The sequence below is a fragment of the Felis catus genome, chromosome E1 (assembly GCF_018350175.1).
Source record: "Felis catus isolate Fca126 chromosome E1, F.catus_Fca126_mat1.0, whole genome shotgun sequence".
NCBI classification, from domain to species: domain Eukaryota; kingdom Metazoa; phylum Chordata; class Mammalia; order Carnivora; family Felidae; genus Felis; species Felis catus.
Genome location: NC_058381.1, coordinates 24,622,278 through 24,643,014, shown reverse-complemented (window position 1 = coordinate 24,643,014; position 20,737 = coordinate 24,622,278). Strand labels below are relative to the sequence as shown.

Below are 20,737 nucleotides of genomic sequence, written 5' to 3'. Positions count from 1 at the left end.
AAATAAACGTTAAAAAAACAACAACAACAACAACAAAATCTTAAAAAAATAATTAAAATAAAATAAAATAAAGTAAAATAAAATATTATTCAAAAAGACTTCTTAGCTGGGGCTCCTGGGTGGCTCAGTCTGTTAAGCATCTGACTTCAGTTCAGGTTATGATCTCGTGGTTCATGAGTTCGAGCTCCGCGTCAGGCTCTGGGCTGACAGCTCAGAGCCTGGAGCCTACTTCAGATTCTGTGTTTCCCTCTCTCTCTGTGCCCCTCCCCCACTCATGCTCTGTCTCTCTCTCAAAAATAAAAAACATTAAAAAAAAAAAAAAGATTTCTTAGCTGCATCATAAGAGCGGTCCATAATAACAGCTGTCAGATATTTGGGTTGTTATTCTAGTATTTTTATTTTCAAAATAAGACTGCTGTGAACATGGTTCCTATATCTCTCTTTAATGAATCAAAACTGAAGGTCAGTTTTACCTTCTTACACTCAGCAGGTAATGATTTATCATATAGGCAAAGGAAGGCGGCATAAATTGCTCTCTAGGTCTGGGAAAGGGGAATTAAAGGCAAATTTTTAGCCTCTGCTGCCTACAGAGCACCCCACCCTTATTTGTGGTGTGACCTGGCTTCCATTAAACTGGAGAGACACTCTGGGTGAGGTGAATCAGGATTCAAGTCCCAGGGTACCATAGGCTTGTGCTGTCAAGGTCTTGACGCTGGGACACAGCTTTAGTATATGGGGGTTCAAGCAGCAGCATTTCAAAGGAAACCTGTAGTGTGCAAGGTCTGCAGCAGCCGACAGGGACTGCATCCAGGTCCGTCTGCTGGCCTGGAACTGTGGCTGTGTGCCCAAGAGCCCCACCCCTCCTACCTGCCTGGATGAGCGTGGCGGCCTGCCTCTGCCTCTCCTGCTTGCGGTGCCGGTGTCGCCTCCAGCTTCCCTGGATGCAGCAGGCACACTGCTCTAGCACCTGGGCACGCCCACATTCCAGAAGCTCCAACTGAGAGGAGGGGTATCCACTGAAGTCTGCAGCCTCTCCTCCCACTGCCCTGAGGTAAACCCACACTCTGTCCTGCTAAGCAGAGCACGCAGCTAGTGAACTACCCTCCTCATCACAAACCAGCTTACCATGGAGTCAGTCATAAACACTTTGGTCCTGCCACAATGCACTGGGACTGGTGTGGCCTCGGCTGGGTCACCAGGTGTGGCTGCTGCCTGAGTTAGAGCTGGAAGAGTATGGAGGATGTCCTGGAGAAGAGTTTGCAGTGTGGCTCCCTTGGTATGTGGAGACCATTCTATGGGATGGGAGACAGTGGTCTCATCAGCTCTTGGTCATCTACACGCTTCTGTGGACTTAAGAAACTGGTTCTGGTCTCCCCCATACTCCATAGGCTTCTTTGCTGCTGTTCTTGCCTCTAACCACTTCCACCTTTTTGGGGGGCAGAGGTGACCCCTCTGTTGTTCTTCAGGCCCCTGGCTATTCTGAGGAATACCGGAAACCCCACTTGTGGCTGGCCCACAGCCTCCATTTCTGTGGGTCCCCCAGGCAAGCTGGCAAAGGGCAGCTGGTGCCTGGATTCCAACCTCCAACCAGTCAGCATCTGTTCCAAGGCTCCAAATATGCCGAGGGCCAAGCAGGGCAGGTGGACCACTCCCTAAGCCCCTCACCCCTTAACTCCCTACCATGTATGGGAAAAGGGAGAACACCTCCCAGTCCCAGGGAGGCCCAGCAGGTCCCCATGTCACATTGTGCATAGCTGGCTCTTGCAGAGGGAGGATTTACCTGAGGGCTCTGACCACCTTTTGCTGCCCAGTGCCTCTCTGGAGACAGAGGCTGCCAAAGAAGACGCCGCAGACGAGAAATCCCAAAATCAACCAGGGGCGAATGGGGCTTTGGGCACAAGACACAGAGCAGTAGAGCAAATCATGAGAGGAGAAGGAAAGAGGTGGAGAAAAAGAATGAAAGGAAAGTGATAAAACTAAGCCCAAGAGAGGAAGGAAATCAGGACTGTCCCAGGCCTGACAAGCCCCAAGGTAAGGCTGTGTGGGTGCAAGCAGATGCTGCTGGGCTAAGGTCCTACTGGACATTGGTCTCATACTCTGTCCTTGGCCTCTTCCTCCTCCACCTATGCCAGGGTCTTACCCTACATGCTGACAACCCCCAAACTGGGGCCAAGGTCCACACCTTTCCTTTGATATTAGGGCTTGCTGAGTGCCTGGCAGACATTTCCACTGGATGACTGTAGGGACCTGGAGCTCAAGTCAGTCCTGCAGAGCTCAGCAGCTACCCCCAAGCCTCTCTACCTTCTCTCAACCCTAGTCAACCTAACAACCTCACTCCCAAGGCCTGCCATGGGCACCCTAACAGTGGTCTCCAGAAAGCATATGGCTGACATCACTCCCTTCCTCCTCTGAGATGTCCTCATCTGCCCAGAGAATAGAGCTCTGCTCCTGTGACATGGCCTGCCTGTTACCCCAGTCTCACCTCCAACTGTTCTCTGCCTTTACAAGTTCTACACACACAGTGTTGTCTCCTGCCTGCAGGCCTCTGTTCAACTACCTGTCCTGTGGAATGCCCTTCACTTGGCTAATACCACTGGTCTTCAAACACCACTTCCTCCAGGAAGCCTTCCCTGATTCATACCTCCCCAGCACTACCCACAGCATTCTGTTCCTAGCTCTGCCTATCATCTTTCTCCACTGTCTTCTTTTAGTCTGTTTCCCCCAGTGAACCAAGAACCTCGAGGACAGGGCTGTGTTTTACTCCTCTCTGAATGTCCAACCCCCTAGCCCTGAGATGGCCCAGGACAGGTGCTCAGTAAACTGTGCTTGAACAAATGACTAGCAAATGGGCCCCACTCACCTGAATGTCTTTCATCAGGAGATGGGCTATGGGATCCAGGGGATGTGCGAGTACAGAGCCTTCTCAGTAATTCATATCGTTCCACGAAGTTCTGGTGAGGGATTCTAGAAGCCAGAGCAGGCAGAAGAAAACAATGAAGTGACAGCTGTGAGCCTGGGACAGCACTTGGGGCTAACGGGAGTTACTCTATTTAATCTACTCAACAACTGAGCGAGGTGCTACCATGACTGCCCACTGAATGGATGAGGTTGTGGTTGTGGAGAGACTACACAGTGGAGACCATTTTAAACTGGACCTGCTCTTCTACAGCCTTGGTCTACCTAAACAAAGCTTCTCACTCTTTTAGTAGGGGATTTTTGGCCTGCCTCCTTCCAAACGGGCTTGCTGGCCCCTCCCCAACTGGATCACTCATACAGTCAGCCACATCTGTTGCTTCTGACTCCACAGCATCCCCTGCTTCCTCCTGATTTTTCTGCTCCCCTTCACCTCAACACTTAAACAGCCGATGACACCCTGTACGTATTTATACCTCCTCCTCCCGAGTCTGGCTTCTGTCCCCAACACTGTTCCAGTGTGGCTCTTGTTGCAGCCATTAGCAAACACCATGCCACCAAATCCAGCAACTGGCCTCTGGCAGGTGCCCGGCTGACCCCTGTCCCCATACAGCTCTCTCAGCCCCCAGGACCCCTGTGAGCTTGGCTTCCTCCTTCACCCACAACTCCCAAGTTGCTGGTGCTGGTTTCTCATCATCTACCTACCCACTCTCTAAATGTGAATGTTGCTCAGTGAATGGCTTCAGCCCCCTCTTCTCTCCCCACTGTGATTTCCTCCTTGCTCATGGTGTTACAACCCACCAAGGACAGATCCTCATGTACCCCCCAGTTCCTAAAGCTCTGGGCCCCAAGCCTGTCTTATAACCACTGCAAACCTGACAAGGCCACATTCCTGACTCCCCTCCTATCCCACCTCCAGCCTGTGCCTTCCCCAGACATCCTATCTCAGGGACAGGATTTCCTGATTCATCCACTTGCCTCAGATAGAAGCCTGGGAGTTATGTGTGCAACCTGGAAGCTGACTGCTCCCCTGCCCACATCCCATGATCAATCACCCTACAGTCCTGATTCTATCACAAACAACAGTCCAATTTAACCCATGTCTCTCCATTTTTCATGGTTGCCACCCTCTTGTGGCCACCATCTTGCCTATACACCTGAGCAATAGCCTCCTCACACATCTTCTCCCTTCTCTTCTGACCCTGTGTCCAACGTCCACACGGTAGCCACAGAACATGAATGAGAGCACAGCACTTTCTCCTCACAATGTCCAGCAGCTTCCCAGCCCTCTGGAAAAACTGCCAAGTCCTCATGGGACTTCTGAGGCCCCTCTCCCCCCATTTCTCTATGTGCAGGCACTTTAGCATCTCGGTTCCTAAGCTGGAGCTTTGTGCTTGCTGTTTCCTCCCCCAAATCTTCCCAGGTTGGCCCCTTCCCTCCCCAGAGGCCTGAGCTGCTTAGAGGGGTCCATCCCCAACCAGCCCAAAGATCCTCTTCCCCATTAGTCTACCTAGCAGCACTTTGTCTCTTTCCTAGCACTGATTAACTTAATACTTCTTGTTCTTGACTCCACAGGAATGTAAGCCCCAAGAGGCAGAGGCTCACCTTCCTTATTCACTGATGCTAGCAACAGTGCCTGGTGCAAAACAGTACACAGAAAGGGAATGGATAAATGAACAAGTGAAATCTCTTGAGTTCCAGGTTGACTTCTGCAGACCTGCCTCTTTCTCTTCACCTCCACATCCTGCTCTGGGCTGGGCAGGTCTTGTCACGCCAGAGTCCCAAGCTCCACCCCAACACTGGCCCTGCCCACTGTGGGGCCTGGCCCACTTACCGGATGGGGAAGCCAGCAGCACTGATGTGAATGGTCTCCACAAGGCCACAGGCCTCCAGCTGACTGAGGACCTGGATTGGTGAGGAGACAGGGTGGGCACCTGTGGTGTGGGACCAGCAGACCAGAAATACCACTCCTTCTGCCCTCTGAGGCTCTGGTCCGTGTGAACCTGCAGGCTGTCCTCATGCTTGACTGATGAGGGTATACTCTCCTGCTTCTGATACCGTGGAGGTAAGTGCTGGTCCTACTTCTGTCTCACCACTCCCAGCTGTGCAGAGACTCTGCCTTATGATGCAGCCTAACCCAATTTGTTTATTTATTTCTATATTTTGTGGGCAGTGGGGTAAATCATAGCTGAGGAGCAGGAGAGGTTAAATTGTAAAGATTCATTGGGACCTTAGTGGAGAAATCCTGGCTGTAAACCCTAAGGCCAGTTGACTGTGGGACACTCTCCAGCATCCAGCACTCATGCCTCATCCCCATCAGAGCCCAGTACCCTGAACAAAGGGCAGCTGCTGGCCATCAACTTTTGTGCAAATTAGAAAAAAACTCTACCTCTGGTCAGAAGTGGCCACACTGTGCACAGACTGCAAGATGATTCAGACCCTTCAGCTAATCACCCAATCCTCCGGGCAGCTTCAGTCTCATCAGGGCACATGGACTGGTGAGCAGAATGTAAGATGCAGTGGAGGCTTCCTGGCTAGCTCACTGTGCCATGCACAGACCACAAGAACATACATGACTGTCCTGCCAAAGCAGGGGCGCAAGATGCCCTAGTGTCAAACTCAACCCAAGAGACTCGCTCTGGTCACTCCACTTAGAGCCGAAGTTCTGCCTTTCGTCCCTTCAGGGCCTTGGCCAGATAGGGCTCCCTACAAAGCAGCTCTGGCCCAGTGAATTACCTCCTCCTGGAGAAAGGTGTGCGCCTGGCCCTGGCTGTTGGGCTTGATGCAGCGAATGTAGTGGGGCGTGGTGCTATGCAGAACCTGCAGAAGCTGCTCCAGGGAGGCCTGCAGCGGGGAGAATGAGGAGCCAGACAGATTGAGGCTGCCTGTGGGCATCAGTGGGGCCCTGGTTAGTGACTGCATCAAACATCCCCTGGCAGTCTTCACAGCCCTGAGACGGATATCCTCCCAGGCCCTGGGATGATTATGGGAGGTGCTCACTGAGTCCATGCGCCCTCCTTGCCTGAGCTCCCAATGCCCCTCACCTCCACTTCTAGGGACCTTCCTGACCTGTGATCTGTACCTGGTTGGTCTCCACTCCCCCCCGCCCCCGCTCACCAGAACAATCTTCCTGGAAGAGAACAATCTCAGAAGCCATTCATTCAGGCAACAATTGTTCTCATTAAGCCCAGACATAGTCAGTCTGCTGCTCAGAGCCCAGGGTCTGATGGGGTCACACAAATGTGTGTTGTGCACCCCCTCAGTAGCGTGTCTGAGGCTAGGCAGGAAAGAGCTAACCAAACCTGGGCTCCACCAAGTGGTTCCACTAGGAGGTAATGATTAGGCTGAAATTTGAAGGACTAGAAGAAATCAACTAAGACAGGAGGTGTGGAGGGTGGGAGTCTGGGATGGGGCTGGGGATGGGGTGGGGAGTGGTACAGGCAAGGGAGGGGCATCCCAGGAAGGTGGAGCAGAATGTCAAGGGTTGAGGGCAGAAAGCATAAGGTGCTGGAGGAGGTTGACAAATCTGCAAGCCAAGGACAGGGCTTGAGCAGGAAGCTGGAGAGCTAGGAATGGACTGGGACACAGAGGTTCATGTAACTATTGTTCCTCCATGACCACCCTATCAGCCGTGGGTGAGAGGCCCACTGTGCCACCCATTAAGCCCCTAGGCTTCTTGTCATGTCAGTTATGTCTATTTGTTGGTTTTCTGTTTTGGTCTTCCTCATGAGGCTACCAACTCCGTGCAGACTGGGACCATGTCTACTCACTTGTCAACGTTCCCCAGCAAACCACCAATCCTGGGAGGTGCTTGGTAAATATTTGAGATTGATGAGTGAATCAAGCACATTCTATCAGCACCCCCAGGACCCACCTTGAACTTGGACACCACAGTCAAAACAGGGGCTCTGCTCTGGCCAGAGGGCTCTTCCTGGGACTTCTCTTCAGGGTCCATAGGAAATAGCACCTTGAGTAGGGAGTCCTGGGATTGCTGTAGGAGCCTGGTCAGCTCAGGGGGGACAGGGTCCTATTAGGAAAGGACAAGGACAGCAGGTAAGGGCAGGTGGAGTGCTACCAGGGTTGTCCCCAGGTTTGCCAGCCCTGCTCACCCAAGCCCCAGAAGAAGGGATTCTACGGGAGACCCACTGTGACATGGGTCATTTCTGGGCATCTTATGCCTGATTAGCAGAGATGTCAGGCAGGTAGGCCAAAGAGGTGACTTGGATTCTGGGAGGATATTCAGGAGAGAGAGAATGCAAGACAAGAATCTTCCATGTATATGCAGCAATGACTCAACACCTCATTTCACGCAGGCCCCCACAGGCCGTGGCCCAGCCCCCACCTTGTTCTTCTCCACCAGACCTGCCGTGTGGTACTGCACAGGCCCTGCATAATGCACCACGATGAAGCTGGGCTCCCGGCTGAGCTTGTTATGGCCCAGGCAGGGACTGCCTGCCAGGGCACTCTCGATGCGTGTCTGGAGCTGGGCTGCACTGCTTGGCCGATTAAGGCGGCATTCCTGCATGGGATGCAATGGACACTCAGCCACAAATATGAGACAGGCTCGCCACAACCATCATGGATCCCCCCCGCCCCCCACCAGCAGCATAGCTGTCACATAGGCATCATAGTGACCCTGAGAGGGAAGGAACATAGGGATTAGCAAACCCATTTGGCAGATGGGAAGAGAGAGACACAGAGAGGGCCTAGTATGGTCTCTGAGGCCCCAGAAAAGCCCAGAGACCAACTCTGGTGCTTAGCATACTAGTTGACCCTACCTCATTTATGAGGGAGCAGATACTGATGGGGCTTCCCTCAATGAGATCCAAACAGGCCTGGTTGTCCTGGTAGTTGACAAAGGACCAGTCCAGGCCCTCAAATGCATATTCCTCCTAGGGGACCAAAGGTGGCAGTTGGGTGGCAGGAGAAAGCATCTGTGATCTGAGGCCCAGATAGGTCATCCATGGCTGGCCTCAGTACCACAGGATATTCCAGAACAGCATCAAATAAGGAACTAAAGGCTCTGGGTCAGACCCTGGAAGGAGCACTCCACTTCTCACCTGCTGAGCCCTCAGGTAGTGAGCCACAAAGTGCTGTTGTAGCTTCTCGTTGGCATAGTTGATGCACAACTGTTCCAGACTGTTATTGGGAAATGATTCAAATCCATATACATCCAGCAGGCCTGAGAGGATGGGGCAGAACCCATGGGGCCACTGCAGGGAGCAGGGGCAGGGGTACTACAGGAGTCCAGGGTGAAACCTCATACTTGGTACCCTGGAGAGGTTGAATGAGCAGGACACCCAGCAGTGGGCACAGTAAACACAATGCCCTGGTGTGGGTCGCATCTCCACTTCATGGCCCCTCAGAATTCAAAGCAGGAAGAAAGGCTGAATAAGGTGTGAGGGGCAGCCTAGGGAACATTTCGTGTCCAATCCAATTTAGAGGGCTTTGATCTCACCAGCCCTGTTGGTATCTAGAATTCCACTGTCTCTTGAGCAAACCTCACATCTTTGAGCTTTACTTCCTCCTCCACCTGACTACCCCACCCCAGTTCCAACCATGTTACCATGTCCCCCAAATCCCTTCTAATCTAGCCATTGTGCCTATCCCCTCACAGTTCTCCTGAGGCTGGAGCTGTTTCAGGGGAGAGGAGGAGCCCTCACAGACAAAACACCATCTGAGTCTGCCTGGAGAGCTACAGATGGCTCAGATGTGGGCACCGAGAACACAGAGACACCCTTGCCCAGACACTGGTGGACAATGAGGAGATGGGGGTGCAGAGAAGGGAAAAGAGCTGCCTGGAGTTGCACACTGGACTGGACTGTTTTTTCGAAGGAGTGCTCCTGAAAGGGTGAGCCCCTGCTACCTATGAAAGTGGTCCAGGAGTCAGGGTCTGCACAGATGCTGCTATTGATCACGGATACCAGCCAGTCAAACAGCCTGTTGGGGTGGGGGTGGAGGGAGAGAGGACTCTGGTGAGAGGTCAGGTAAGCCTGAGGGATAGCAAAACTGCTCCTCCAGCCAGGGTGCCACACTCTGAAGGGCCTGTATTCCCAGCCAGACAGGCCAAAGGATCAAACCCTTTCCTCCCATTTGCTGCCCATCCCATTTTGCCCACTATGAATGCAGGCTTGTGGTCATGCATGTTCCTAGGATGCACAAACCCGGCCTGTCCTCCCAACAAGACTGAACACACGACCGGTAGACTCTGGGGCTAGACAGGGAATGGGACTCCATCAGTCACTTGGCCGGACACCCAGCTAGTGTCTTAACTGGAAGGGAAGGGGTGAACGGGAAGGCCTAGGTGGAGTTTGCAAAGAACTGAGTTCACTGGACACCCCTGAAAACTGGACCTGTGGCACCTAGAGCTCAAGACCCTGCCACATCCCTTAGTCCTGCATAAGCAGGCCCTGAGTCACCTGAGGCCAAGGGGTACTCTGCACTCTGGAGCACCCCACCCTGAGACGGTGAGGCAGTTACTATGCTGGTGACATGTACAATACTATTAAGGAATTTCTTTCTTACGATTTTTCTTAAAGTGACTGCTCTGCAGTTTATTGCAATTCAGTCAGTTAAGGGTTTCTGCTTTTGTACCAGGGGCTCCAAGTACCTGTCTGAGGCACTGAAAACAAGTGACCTAGTGTTACAATGATCTGATGTTTATTATGTATGAAGTGCTCTATGGTTAGAGGTTCACACGATCTATGATCATCATATTTTATTTTACCGATTTTACAGTGACTTGACACAGGCTTTAAATGTCTTTAGCATGAAATTAGCTTCAAGGCAATGGGAAAAGAGTCTCTTCCTGAATTGGGATCCGTCTGAGCCAAGCTGCCCTAGCCAATGTTCAACTCAGCAGATCTTCCCTCAGTAATGCTTCTCAAGCTCTTGACTCTTCAAGAAGTTCATGAACATGGGGGGGACCCTCTCCCCAGGTGCCCAGGTTCCCATAAGCACACACGCATGCACACGCGCACGCACACACACACACATACACATACACACGTGTTCTGACCCATGGTTCTGGAGGATTCTGGGTCCCCTGACTCCTTACTTGGTACCCAAGGCTCCCTTACTTAGAACCCAGGGTGAGAAACCACCCTTAACCACATGGCCAGAATGTGGAGCTGCTCAAATAACCCACCAGGAAAAGGCCAGGACCCCCACCTTCACCCTGTTGTGGACTCCCATTTGCTGCACACTGTGTTGTCTGAGACTGTGGGCCACACTACTGGCCCTACCATCTATCAATTTCCCCAGGTAACATGAAGAGATGAAGTAAGGTCACGTGGAGATTGAGGACCCTATTCACCCATAGGTCTAAACCTGGAACTCTGAGAACCCCAGATCAGCTTGGAGGCCTGATGTGCCCGTGAAGGCCTAAGCAGGCTTTCCTCACCCATGGCCAAGGGCAAGGCAGGCTCCTATACTTTATTAATGAGCTGAATCTAGCCCAGAATGTGGCAACTTCCCCATGCAGAGTACTCTGGATTTAAGGTCAAAGGCCATGCCCGGGGAAAACCCAGAAGCCATTCATTCCCTGCTGTCCATTCATATGCTTTATCTGGAAGCCCTCACCATGGGCCTGGGCCTATTGCATGATGGTGTCTGATCCAACTCCAGAGAGGGGGAGAACTTGGAAGGAGGGCAGGGCCCAGAGTGCTTACCGTGCGTAGACTAGTTTGGCCAGACAGTCTCTGCGAGTGTCACACTCGGCTCGGGAGCAGGGCTTCTGGAATACCTGCTGCTGCCTGCCTGCCCTGATGGTTCTAATCTGCAGTGTCTCCAGCAGTGGGTCTTCTGGAAGCTGCAGCAGTGAGGCTGATGTCCTGATAGAGCCTGAGAGGGACAAATCACCCTCCATCCAAAAAGGCCTCTTTACAAGACACTGTGAAGTCACCCAACTGGACAGAATAAACCTAGGTTCTGGTGCATGAGGAGACTTGCCCAAAGCAGAGACTGGACTTGAACCCAGGACTTATATGTCCCGGTCCACACTGCCATATATGGGGCAAATCACTTTATAAACCCTCTCTTGTTTTCTCACCTGTAAAACAGAGATGATGCTGTTTGCCTCACCAGAGATGGGGTAAGTAGTAACATCCATGGTTTCATCTAGGGCATCCTCACATTCCAAATTTCACCCTCTGGCCTCCCACCAGGTCCCACCAGTGTTGGCCCTTTTCCAGACAGGGCATACCCTGCTCCCTGGGTGTGTGACCAAAGCTGATACACAGACCCCCATCCTTGTTCTCACACTTGGCATCGTCCATCAGCTGGCAGGACTGGGCTTCATCCTTAGAGTCAGCAAACCAGATGTTTCCGAGGTGCAGCAGTCCAGCCAGGACCTGAGCAGACAGGAGACAACATGACAGGAGCACCTTCTCAAGGGCTGAAGCCTAGCCTGGGAGAGGCCCCTCTCCTGATGAATATAATCATGAGAACAAAAGAGTAACAGAAACTCCCAATTGATGCCCATGACAGAAATGACACAGGGAAATGTTAAATTACAAACCTATAGGGATTTCTGGCTGGCTCAGTGGAGCATGTGCCTCTTAATCTTGGGGTTGTAAATTCAAGCCCCACGGTGAGTGTAGAGATTACTTAAAAAAATAAAATCTTTAAATCACAAGCCTATAGGCAACAGACGTGGTAAAAGAGAAAGGCAGGATGAGAATCCATGTAGTCTGACTTCAGATGTCTCCCAGGGCAGCCAGTGGGCTCCTATGTCACCCACTGTCTGTCCTTGTGCCTCCCCTCCTCCAGGAGTAAACTGTGAGAACACCACTCCTGTTACTTGTGGACCAGGCTCTTTCTGTGTGGCTGGTGGGGGTTTGGCCCTGGTTCCCTTTGGTCCTTTCTCAGCACTACTAGGCAGCTGACAGCACAGTCCAGGATAGGATCTGTGATCTTGGTCTCCTAATAGTGGGTGCTCCCTTGCCTGTACACTCACTGATCCATAAGGATGAGTCTCCAGGGGCTATAGAGAGGAGACTCATATGTCCAGCAGCTGGGGAACCCTTAGACCCTTATGGGGAGAGCAGAGCCTCTCCTACCATCCCTGTCTGGTCCCAGGCAGGGTATCTCCACATGATACCAGCTTTCAGGCCACAATCTACCTTGGAAGAAGACTGCTGTGCCCAATGGGTAGAGGGTCATGATACTGTCAAGCCAACACTCCTGTCCAGACCCCTGGTGTTGTCCACTTGTCCTGGGCTTGTTCCCATGTGCTGTCCCTGTGGCCAAACCTGATGGTGCCCATACTGGCCATGATCTCCTCCCTGCCTGAGCAGCCCCAATCCAGAGGTAGAGGTCAGTTTCCACTGTACTGCCATCTCCCTGCAGGGGTTTCTCCGTATCTGCTGCCAGCCTATCCTATGTATCCCCCTCCTGTTGCTCTGGTGGGTGAGGAGGTGATGGCAGAGGGAGGTAGTGAGCCCAGTTAGCAAAGACAGAAGGGAGAAGAGAGGCCACTAGTGGGATGAGAGGCGCCCAGGTCACATGGGTCAGCACTCCATCCAAGAGGAGGGAAAGAAAGCAGAAGTCAGAATTACTACACCTGGTACAAACTGCCCTATGGTAATGTCTGACCTTGGGGAGGTTACTTTACCTCTCTAGTTTTCTCAAGCACAAAATGGGAAAAATCTCCATATACACAGGACTGTTAAAAAAACCAAATAACTAAGAGGTATGAGGATGATTTTAAAATCTGAATACACTGGATGAACATGTGGTGACATCACTTCTCTATTTTGATCACTGCAGTGATAACTGACCCAGGCACCTCGTCCTGTCCCCTGGGCCACTGTGCTAGATTTTATAATACAGTACTGTGCACTTGATCACTGTCCTCTATGCTCTGTCCACCCTGACTCCCTGTCCAGGTTCAGGTGCACAGAGGATAGTTGACTCCTCAGAAATTACACAGTGGGGCCTAAAGTCCTAGATCCTCAGAGTTCAGAGAAGGGGCCTATGAAAGGGGCTGCCCATCCATCACATCTACCAAACGTAAGAGGGATGCCTTTTCTTCTCACCTGAAAGATGTTGTTCTGAGTGGGGATGTCAATGCCCAAATGAAGCATGGCCTCTCTGGTCACCTGGAAACAATCCTCTGAAAAAGAATCCAAATCACAGCCCAGTGTCAGCACCCGAGGTCAACAGGGGCTTCAAGGAGTGAAGAAGGCAGGCCCTATGCAGAATGTGAGTGGGTACTGATGGGCTAGCCCAGGGTGCTAGGCAAGACTCCCCCTACCTTCCAAGGTCCTCTCTGGGTTAGGTAGCCAAGAGAAGGATGCTCCCTCGGGGAGGTGCCACTGGAGCCTCTCATCCACGCTGGCTCCTTTACAGATCTGTGGGGAGGGGTGGGAGGGTGGCTGAGGTGGGGGTGTGAGGAAGACCAGGCCTGCATAAGCCTGGGGTTGTGATGAGGAGAAATGCTTCGACATTACAAGGCTGAGACGTCAGGGCACAGAGCCCAGGGCAGGCCCAGGGGCAAAAGCCGTAGTAAATATTCTAAATATCTCTGATGCAAAAAAGCCTGCTGAGGCCTGTGGTCTGATGAGGAAAGCACTCCTGTCTAGAGAGCCCCCAGTCCCCATCTGAGAGCAGGGAGATGTACTATCCATGTTCTAGGGAACCCCCAGTCTGATGGAAGACACATCAGACACAGTTCTAGGGAAGCCCTCATTCTGTTGGAAACAGTTGCCATTCTAGGAGTCCTCAGTTTGGTGAGGGTGACACAGTCCCAGTCTCAAGGACCTTTTGGTCTGACAGAGAAAGCAAATGCATCTCCATGTCAAAACCATCCTGGGAGTGGAGGTCCAACGTGAGGCAGAAGTGTTGCATAAAACTTCCAGGAATAAGGGGCGGCATCACTGAAAGCCAGGTAATGAGGCAGGCCTGGAGCATAGTGGGGGTGGAGGGGAGGGTTTGGACACTCAGACCCATCTCCACTCTACATCTGGGCAGCTGTGGGCCCAGCCTGACACAAACCTGGTAGAAGATGTGGAAGTTCCTCTCACTGGAGGCCTGGCAGGTCACTCGAGTTTTCTCTAGGAGATACGTCTGGACTGCAGCTCCAGTCATCTGCTGGGCACTGGGCACAAGCAGGCCAGAGCCCATTAGTGGTCTGTTCATTCCATAGCCATTTATTAGGTCCTATCTTGTCCCAGAATGCAATCTAGCCACTCCCCCCAAAGCTCTTTCACTTAAAGTGGGTATTGAGGACAAGGACCACTCAGCAGGTCCTTAGCTGTTCTGGAACTTTCCCCTGCGACCAGCTCAGTGGACAGGACCAAGCCCTCTATATGTCATTTTGTCCCATCCCAAACCAAGAACAGAAGCCCCAGTTTCAAGTGTAGGGGCATAGTCCAGAAAGGTGGTAGTTTAACTCAAAGCCCCCGAGCAAGGGTGAAGCCGGGAGGAACTCACAGGCCATGACAAGAATACTGCCTCTGGGTCCCTGAGGCTGGAGTAGCTAGAAGTCTCTAGGTTCAAAGATCACCCTCAGGCTCATTTAGCCCACAAACATTACATGCCAAGAGGAACAGGGTTCTGCCCATAAGGGTAGCCCAGGCTGGAGACTGCCCCCGTCACTTGCAAACTCCCCACCCCAGTCCTCCCATCAGCCAGAGTGGCAGCAGCCATTACCTGTTCAGCTGTAGCTGGATGAACTTCCCAAAGCGACTGCTGTTGTTATTCCTCAGTGTGCACGCATTCCCTACAGATCACACCTATGTTTATAACACTCCCCCACGTTTATAGGGTCCTCATGGGCCAAGGTGGGGGCCATCTCTACCTGCAAGTCACCTGAAGGCCCCTTTGTGGGTTTCCAGGTCACAGGGGACTGGACTAGAGAATGGGCACTCGGGCTTCAGCAAGTGTGTTTCAGGAGAGTTAGAACTTCCTAGCAATGAACTAGAATGAGCAAATCTCAGTGGTCGGGGACTGTCTTCTTTGAAGGGAAAGGACCAAAATCAACAAGCTGTCACTACTGAGTTAGGTAACATCTAGGTACAACAAACCTATCTCCACCCTACATCTGGGCAGCTGTAGGCCCAGCCTGACACATCTAGGCTCGAGTCCCAACATGGACAATAACTGATGAGCATTCTTAGACAAGTCCCCTTCTTCCCTGAAGCATCAGGAAACTGTATGTAAGAACAGGATTTGAACTAAGAGAGCCACAAAGTCCTCTCCAGCATACTGTTACATCTACCTAGGCTAGAGAAGGGGATGACTCTAGTGGAAGGAGGCCAAGGGTACCTGGAAGGAGGTTGAGGGTCCAAGGCAGTGAGTGATAACACTCTCCTCTCAAAGCACTACCCCTCTCCCTGGGAGATGGCAAATCCCAGAAGAAATGGAACCGAGGTACTATGCACAGGACACCAAGCTCACCAAAAGCTTCCATGACAGGGTTGGAGTTTAAGATGCGCTGTTCAATTCTCTCTGCAATTTTGTGACTCTCCAAAGATGTGGGTGAGGCAGCCACCACAGCGTAGAACTTCATCAGGCAGCGGGATGTCCATGTCTGCAGCAGAAACAACCCTGTGGGAGACGAGTCCATGTTCCCTCCCACCAGACCTCGGGATATGGTGCCCACTAGAGCCCTCTTCTCCACCAGACATGTTGCTGACCAAATGGGGGAATAGTGAATTTAACTATGTCCTTGGACAAGGCACTTCACCCATCTGTGAAATGGGAGGGTTGCTCACTTCTGCTGCTTCTAGTTCCAGAGGACACCTTTAAGAAATAAAGGAAGAGGCACCTGGGTGGCTCAGTCAGTTAAACGTCTGACTTCGGCTCAGGTCATATCTCATAGCTCATGAGTTCGAGTCCTGCATTCGGCTCTGTACTGACAGCTCAGAGCCTGGAGCTTGCTTCAGATTCTGTCGCCCTCTCTCACTGCCCCTCCCCAACTTGTGCTAGTGTGAGCTCTCTCAAAAATAAACAAACAAAAAAGGTATTTAAAAAAAAAAAAAAGAACTGTTAGAATTAACCTTTTTTCAACACAATTGCAAAATTCAAATGAATTGTAAGGTAGAGAATAGCTCCCAGAAGGTAGAACAAAATATTAAGAGATGGAAGAGTGAGAAAAATAAGACTATTAAACAATTACTCAAACTTCCTACTAACAGAGAAGTTAAAGAAAGAAAAAACAGAGGGAGGAAATTATTAAATTATTAACATAATACAAATTTCCTACTAACTTCCTACTAACAGAGAAGTTAAAGAAAGAAAAAACAGAGGGAGGAAATTATTAAATTATTAGCATAATACAAATTTCCCCCAAGAAAAGAACATGAGTTTTCAGGTTAAAAAGACCCACACAAAATATCCAGCACAATAAATGAAAAACAAAAAACAAAAAACAAAAACCATACCAAGATAAAGACTGAGTTTTTAACACCTATGGATAAAAATGAAGATTCTAAAGGCTTTTAGAAAGAAAAAACAAATCACCATTATGGACTGGGACTCTCTATCACAACACTCAAAAAATATAGATGAAAAAAACCTTATAAATTTGGAAAGAAAATGATTTCCAACCTGGAATTATATAATCCAGCCAACATATCAAGTTTGAGGCAAAATAAACATTTTCAGATGTGCAACTCAAAAATTTGCCCTCCACACACTTTTTTCAGGAAGCTACTAAAGAATGTGCTCCATAAAAACAAGGCTGTTAAAGAAGTTGAAGCCATGGGTTCCAGCAAGGGGGTTTGTCATAGGACAGAGGGCAACTGGGGAATCCCCAAAGCGAGGCAGAGAAGCTCCCAGGTAGTAATTGCATGGCAACAGCCCTTGGCAGTCCAGGCCTCCCACCAGTCCAGGTCGGAGCAGGAGATCTGGGAGCTCCAAAAGAATACCCCCATGACAAAAAAAAAAAAACAAAAAACAAAAAAACCTGATATACTTGCCATCAGGTGAGTCCAGCTTTGGTGACAAGTTTAGTAATAATAACAGGTATACAGAAACTAAACAAGTGAAAAAAAAAGGGCAAAGTAAAAAGGGAAAGTAAAAATTATATAAGAAAGGATAGTATATTATACGGTTCTGCTGTGAACAATATGTACATGGCTGTAATACTGCATATTAATTAAAAATCATGAGAGGCGCCTGGGTGGCTCAGTCGGCTGAGCATCCAACTTTGGCTCAGGTGGTGATCTCATGGTTCCTGGGTTGAGCCCCGCATCCGGCTCTGTGCTGACAGCTCAGAGCCTGGAGCCTGCTTCAGATTCTGTCTCCGTCTCTCTCTGCCCCTCCCCTGCTCACACACAGTCTCTGTCTCTGCCTCTCTCAAACATAAATAAACATTAAAAATAAAATCATGACATAATTACTTATGTATTTGGGGGCAGAGAAATAGAGCTAAGTCTTTTTTTTTTTTTTAATTCTTTTCATGTTTATTTATTTTTGAGAGAGAGAGAGCGTGTATAAACAGGGGAGGGGCAGAGAGAGAGGGAGACACAGAATCCGAAGTGGGCTCCAGGCTGTCAGCACAGAGCCCAATGTGGGGCTCGATCCCACAAACCATGAGATCATGACCCAAGCCAAAGTTGGATACTTAACTGACTGAACCACCCAGGCACCTTAATCATAGTAGGAAGTGAACAGATAAGGTCAAAAACTGAAAAATTAACAATATAAGCATATTGTTTAGAAATACAGATGCAAACACCCAAATAAACTGCTAGAAGATGTGAAAGTAGTTGCCTCTGGAGAGAGGGAATAGTCTTGAGAGATATGGGGTGGTGTTGCTATTTTTCTTTGTAAGCCTTGCAGTACACTTGATTTGTGAACTATGTAACTATGCTACTACTTATTAAAAATAAATGAAAAAAAACATACAGACCCAGCACATGAACATAGTGGCTGCTCAATAAAGGGCTACAGTACTTTGGTTGCATGGGTTTCAGGCCAGGTACAGCCTCAGCGCCCCACAATTGCTCTGGAGGACAATGAGCTTTCTCTAGGAGCTGGGTATGAGCTATTGTACTGGCTACCTTGATGGAGCTCTTAAAGATCCTCTCCACATCCAAGTCCAAGCTGCCTTCCCTGCAGCTTACTGTCTTCACCTGTTTCCTTGCCTATCTTTCCCAGTGGACTGAGCCCTCTAAAAGCTATATTTTGCATTTTCCATCTCTTTCCTCCCCCTGCCACTCTTCAGTGGCTAGCCCACGGCCTAGAAGCTGCCAGGTACTCAGTAGTCAGCAATTCTCTCATATGTGAGTATAGGCAGAAGCAGTTTATGTTCTAAAGAATTCTTTGTGGGGATGCTTGGGTGGCTCAGTTGGTTAAGCATCCAACTTGATTTCAGCTCAGGTCATGATCTCACAGTTCATGGGATCAAGCCCTGTGTTGGGCTCTGTACTGACAGCATGAATTCTCTTTCCCTCTCTGCCCCACCCCCGTTCATGCTTTCTCTCTCAAAAATAAACTTAAAAAAAAAAAAAAAAAAAAAAAAAAGAATCTCTTGTGAGGGTAAAAGCATTGTGGAAAGGGTGGGGTGGCTAGGTGAGGCTTGGCAAGAAGGTGGTGAGGCCTGGCCCATTGGCCTCCTCTGACCAGCTGTGCAACTCCTTAACCATCCCTGTGCAACATTCTGTCTCATTTGTGGTTCTGCCACCTAGGGGGCCAGTTGATCATATCAAATGCTTCTGTCCTTCGCCACAACTGGCCTGATGCACTGCCCTTGCCATCATGGGGGACCCGAGGATGCAAGTGGGCTCCTCCAATAAACCCTTTCCCACAAGTCACCCCACAGCTACTTTAGAGGAGTTCTGCCATGTGCCAAGCATGCCACCAAGTGCCTATGTGCACTTGTTCATTTAACTGTCACTGGAGTCCCAGGAGTTAGGTGTTGGTCCTCCTGTCCTTATCATTTTACAAGTGAAAGAACTGAGGTTTGCAGAAGCTAAATTCCTTTCTAATGTGCTCTTAACCACTATTCTGGAATCCCAATAGCTGACCTCTGTTTCCAATGGTGTCAGAGAGGAGACCTTTTTTTTGTTTTTAACATTTTTGAAGTTTTATTTATTTATTTTTGAGAGAGGGAGAGAGAGGCAGAGAGAGGGGGGTACAGAGAATCCAAAGCAGGCACCGTGTGGACAGCAGAGAGCCCAATGTGGGGCTCGAACTCACAAACCATGAGATCATGACCTGAGCCGAAGGCAGACACTTAACCAACTGAACCACCCAGGTGCCCCAGAGCTGAGACTTTTTTTTTGTTTTGTAATTTTTTTTTAACATTTATTTTTGAGAGAGAGACAGAGTGCCAGCAGGTGAGGGGCAGAGAGAGAGAGAGAGAGAGAGAGAGAGAGAGAGAGAGAGAGAGAGAGACACACAGAATCTGAAGCAGGTTCCAGGCTCTGAGCTATTAGCACAGAGCCCAACATGGGGCTTGGACCCACGAATCATGAGATCATAACCTGAGCCGAAATCAGATGCGTAACCAACTGAAACACCCAGGAACCCCAAGGGCTGAGACATTTGATAAGAAAAGGAAGACTGAGAAAGAAAGTATCTTACCCAGGGTTACATGGAAGAGCCTGGACTAGAACCCTGTCTCCTGACTTCCTGCCCAGTGCTTGCCCACTGCTGCACAGTGACTTTCTGTTTGAGCCAGACTATCTGCCTATCTGGACTAGGCAGCAAACAACTCCACTCCTTCCTTTCTACCACCCCCACCAGTCACGAAATTGAGAGGGTGGGAAAGAGGCCCTCCTTACCTTTCCAGCACCACTCTCTCCGCTGACAATGATAGACTGGTTGACTGGTTCGATCAGGCTCTGGACATTCCTATAGGTCTGTTCACCCACAGCAAAGATGTGAGGCCTCAGTTTCTAGAACATCAAGGAGTAAAAGGTCACATGAGGGAATGACTGTCTCCAAATAGTGGCTGATCCAATGATGGCTGAAATGGGGAGGCTGCCAACAGCAGTACAAGGAGGCTCCCTCTAGAAAAACTTCCTGGCTGTAACAGTGTTAGACCAAACTATGGGACCCCTATGCTGGCTATAATTACCCATCTTCTCTCAGACTGGAAGCAGTGCTGGCCTTGACCAGTCTATGACCTTAACACTCTGTCCTCCCCTCTTATCTTAACAGTCTTTTTCTGCTATTTATTATTTTATGTTATTGTACTTTGTAGCATGCAAAGAATTTTCCTACAAGTTACTGCCTAAAAAATCTATGCATTAGGGGCACCTGGATGGCTCAGTCGGTTAAGCATCCAACCCCAGCTCAGGTCACGAGCCTGCAATTCATGGGCTCCAGCCTCACGTCATGCCCTGTGCTGTCAGCTCAGTCTGAAGCCTGCTTCGGATTCTGGGTATCCCTCTTTCTCTGCCCCTCCCCTGCTCGCACTCATCTCTCTCTCTCTCTCTCTCTCTGTCTCTCTCTCTCTCAAAAAGAAAAAAAGCATTAAAAATTTTTTTTAAAAATCTGTGCATTAGTTACATAGCTAATCCTATTGTATAAATGAGAAATCTGAGGTTTGGAGGGGCTAAATAACCTTTCCAAGGTCTCTCAGCAAGTAAATACAACCATGTGATTTAAATTCCAAGGCCACTGTTCTTTCCATCAACAGGTATTTAATTATCCTCAATGTGCTGGGCATTAAACCAGGCACTGGGGAAATAGGTAACCATGACATGGCTTTTGCCTTTGAAGAAGGAGTCAGTGAGTGAGATATGGGCTCTCAGAGCAGACTTCCCAAGGAGTCCACTTAACCACACTTGGACACTTGGACACTTAACCACACACGAGCTTCAGGAGGGCGATGCCATCTGCATGATGCCTAGCCAGCCCACCACTGCCC

General features: G+C 49.9%; 2 protein-coding genes across 10 annotated transcripts in view; one reads left to right on the top strand and one right to left on the bottom strand.

Moving 5' to 3' along the window:
- MYO19 (myosin XIX) overlaps nt 1–20,737 on the bottom strand; it is a 31,598-nt gene that overhangs the window by 3,488 nt on the left and 7,373 nt on the right. For 4 of the 6 annotated variants that reach the window (XM_019817565.3, XM_006940126.5, XM_045045362.1 and 1 more), the window contains 18 exons: nt 19,647–19,760; nt 15,313–15,445; nt 14,566–14,635; nt 13,909–14,011; nt 13,169–13,265; nt 12,951–13,027; nt 11,117–11,264; nt 10,584–10,755; nt 8,780–8,853; nt 7,974–8,095; nt 7,692–7,805; nt 7,256–7,432; nt 6,788–6,940; nt 5,650–5,757; nt 4,748–4,818; nt 2,861–2,964; nt 1,126–1,292; nt 868–997 (listed from right to left, as the gene is read on the bottom strand). In XM_019817565.3, the coding sequence (XP_019673124.2) occupies nt 868–997; nt 1,126–1,292; nt 2,861–2,964; nt 4,748–4,818; nt 5,650–5,757; nt 6,788–6,940; nt 7,256–7,432; nt 7,692–7,805; nt 7,974–8,095; nt 8,780–8,853; nt 10,584–10,755; nt 11,117–11,264; nt 12,951–13,027; nt 13,169–13,265; nt 13,909–14,011; nt 14,566–14,635; nt 15,313–15,445; nt 19,647–19,760 (2,134 nt within the window). Of the gene's footprint in view, nt 1–867; nt 998–1,125; nt 1,293–2,860; nt 2,965–4,747; nt 4,819–5,649; nt 5,758–6,787; nt 6,941–7,255; nt 7,433–7,691; nt 7,806–7,973; nt 8,096–8,779; nt 8,854–10,583; nt 10,756–11,116; nt 11,265–12,950; nt 13,028–13,168; nt 13,266–13,908; nt 14,012–14,565; nt 14,636–15,312; nt 15,463–19,646; nt 19,761–20,737 lie in introns of all 6 variants that reach the window. The other 2 variants (XM_019817566.3, XM_011288945.3) reach the window with 2 other exon arrangements.
- Nucleotides 3,207–20,737, top strand: part of PIGW (phosphatidylinositol glycan anchor biosynthesis class W) — a 28,734-nt gene continuing 11,203 nt past the window's right edge. The window contains exons 1-3 of one of the 4 annotated variants that reach the window (XM_023243580.2): nt 3,207–3,375; nt 4,489–4,978; nt 8,531–8,764. The gene's annotated coding sequence lies outside the window, so the exon portion shown is untranslated. Of the gene's footprint in view, nt 3,376–4,488; nt 4,979–6,352; nt 6,728–8,093; nt 8,765–20,737 lie in introns of those variants that run through there. The other 3 variants (XM_045045363.1, XM_045045364.1, XM_023243581.2) reach the window with 3 other exon arrangements.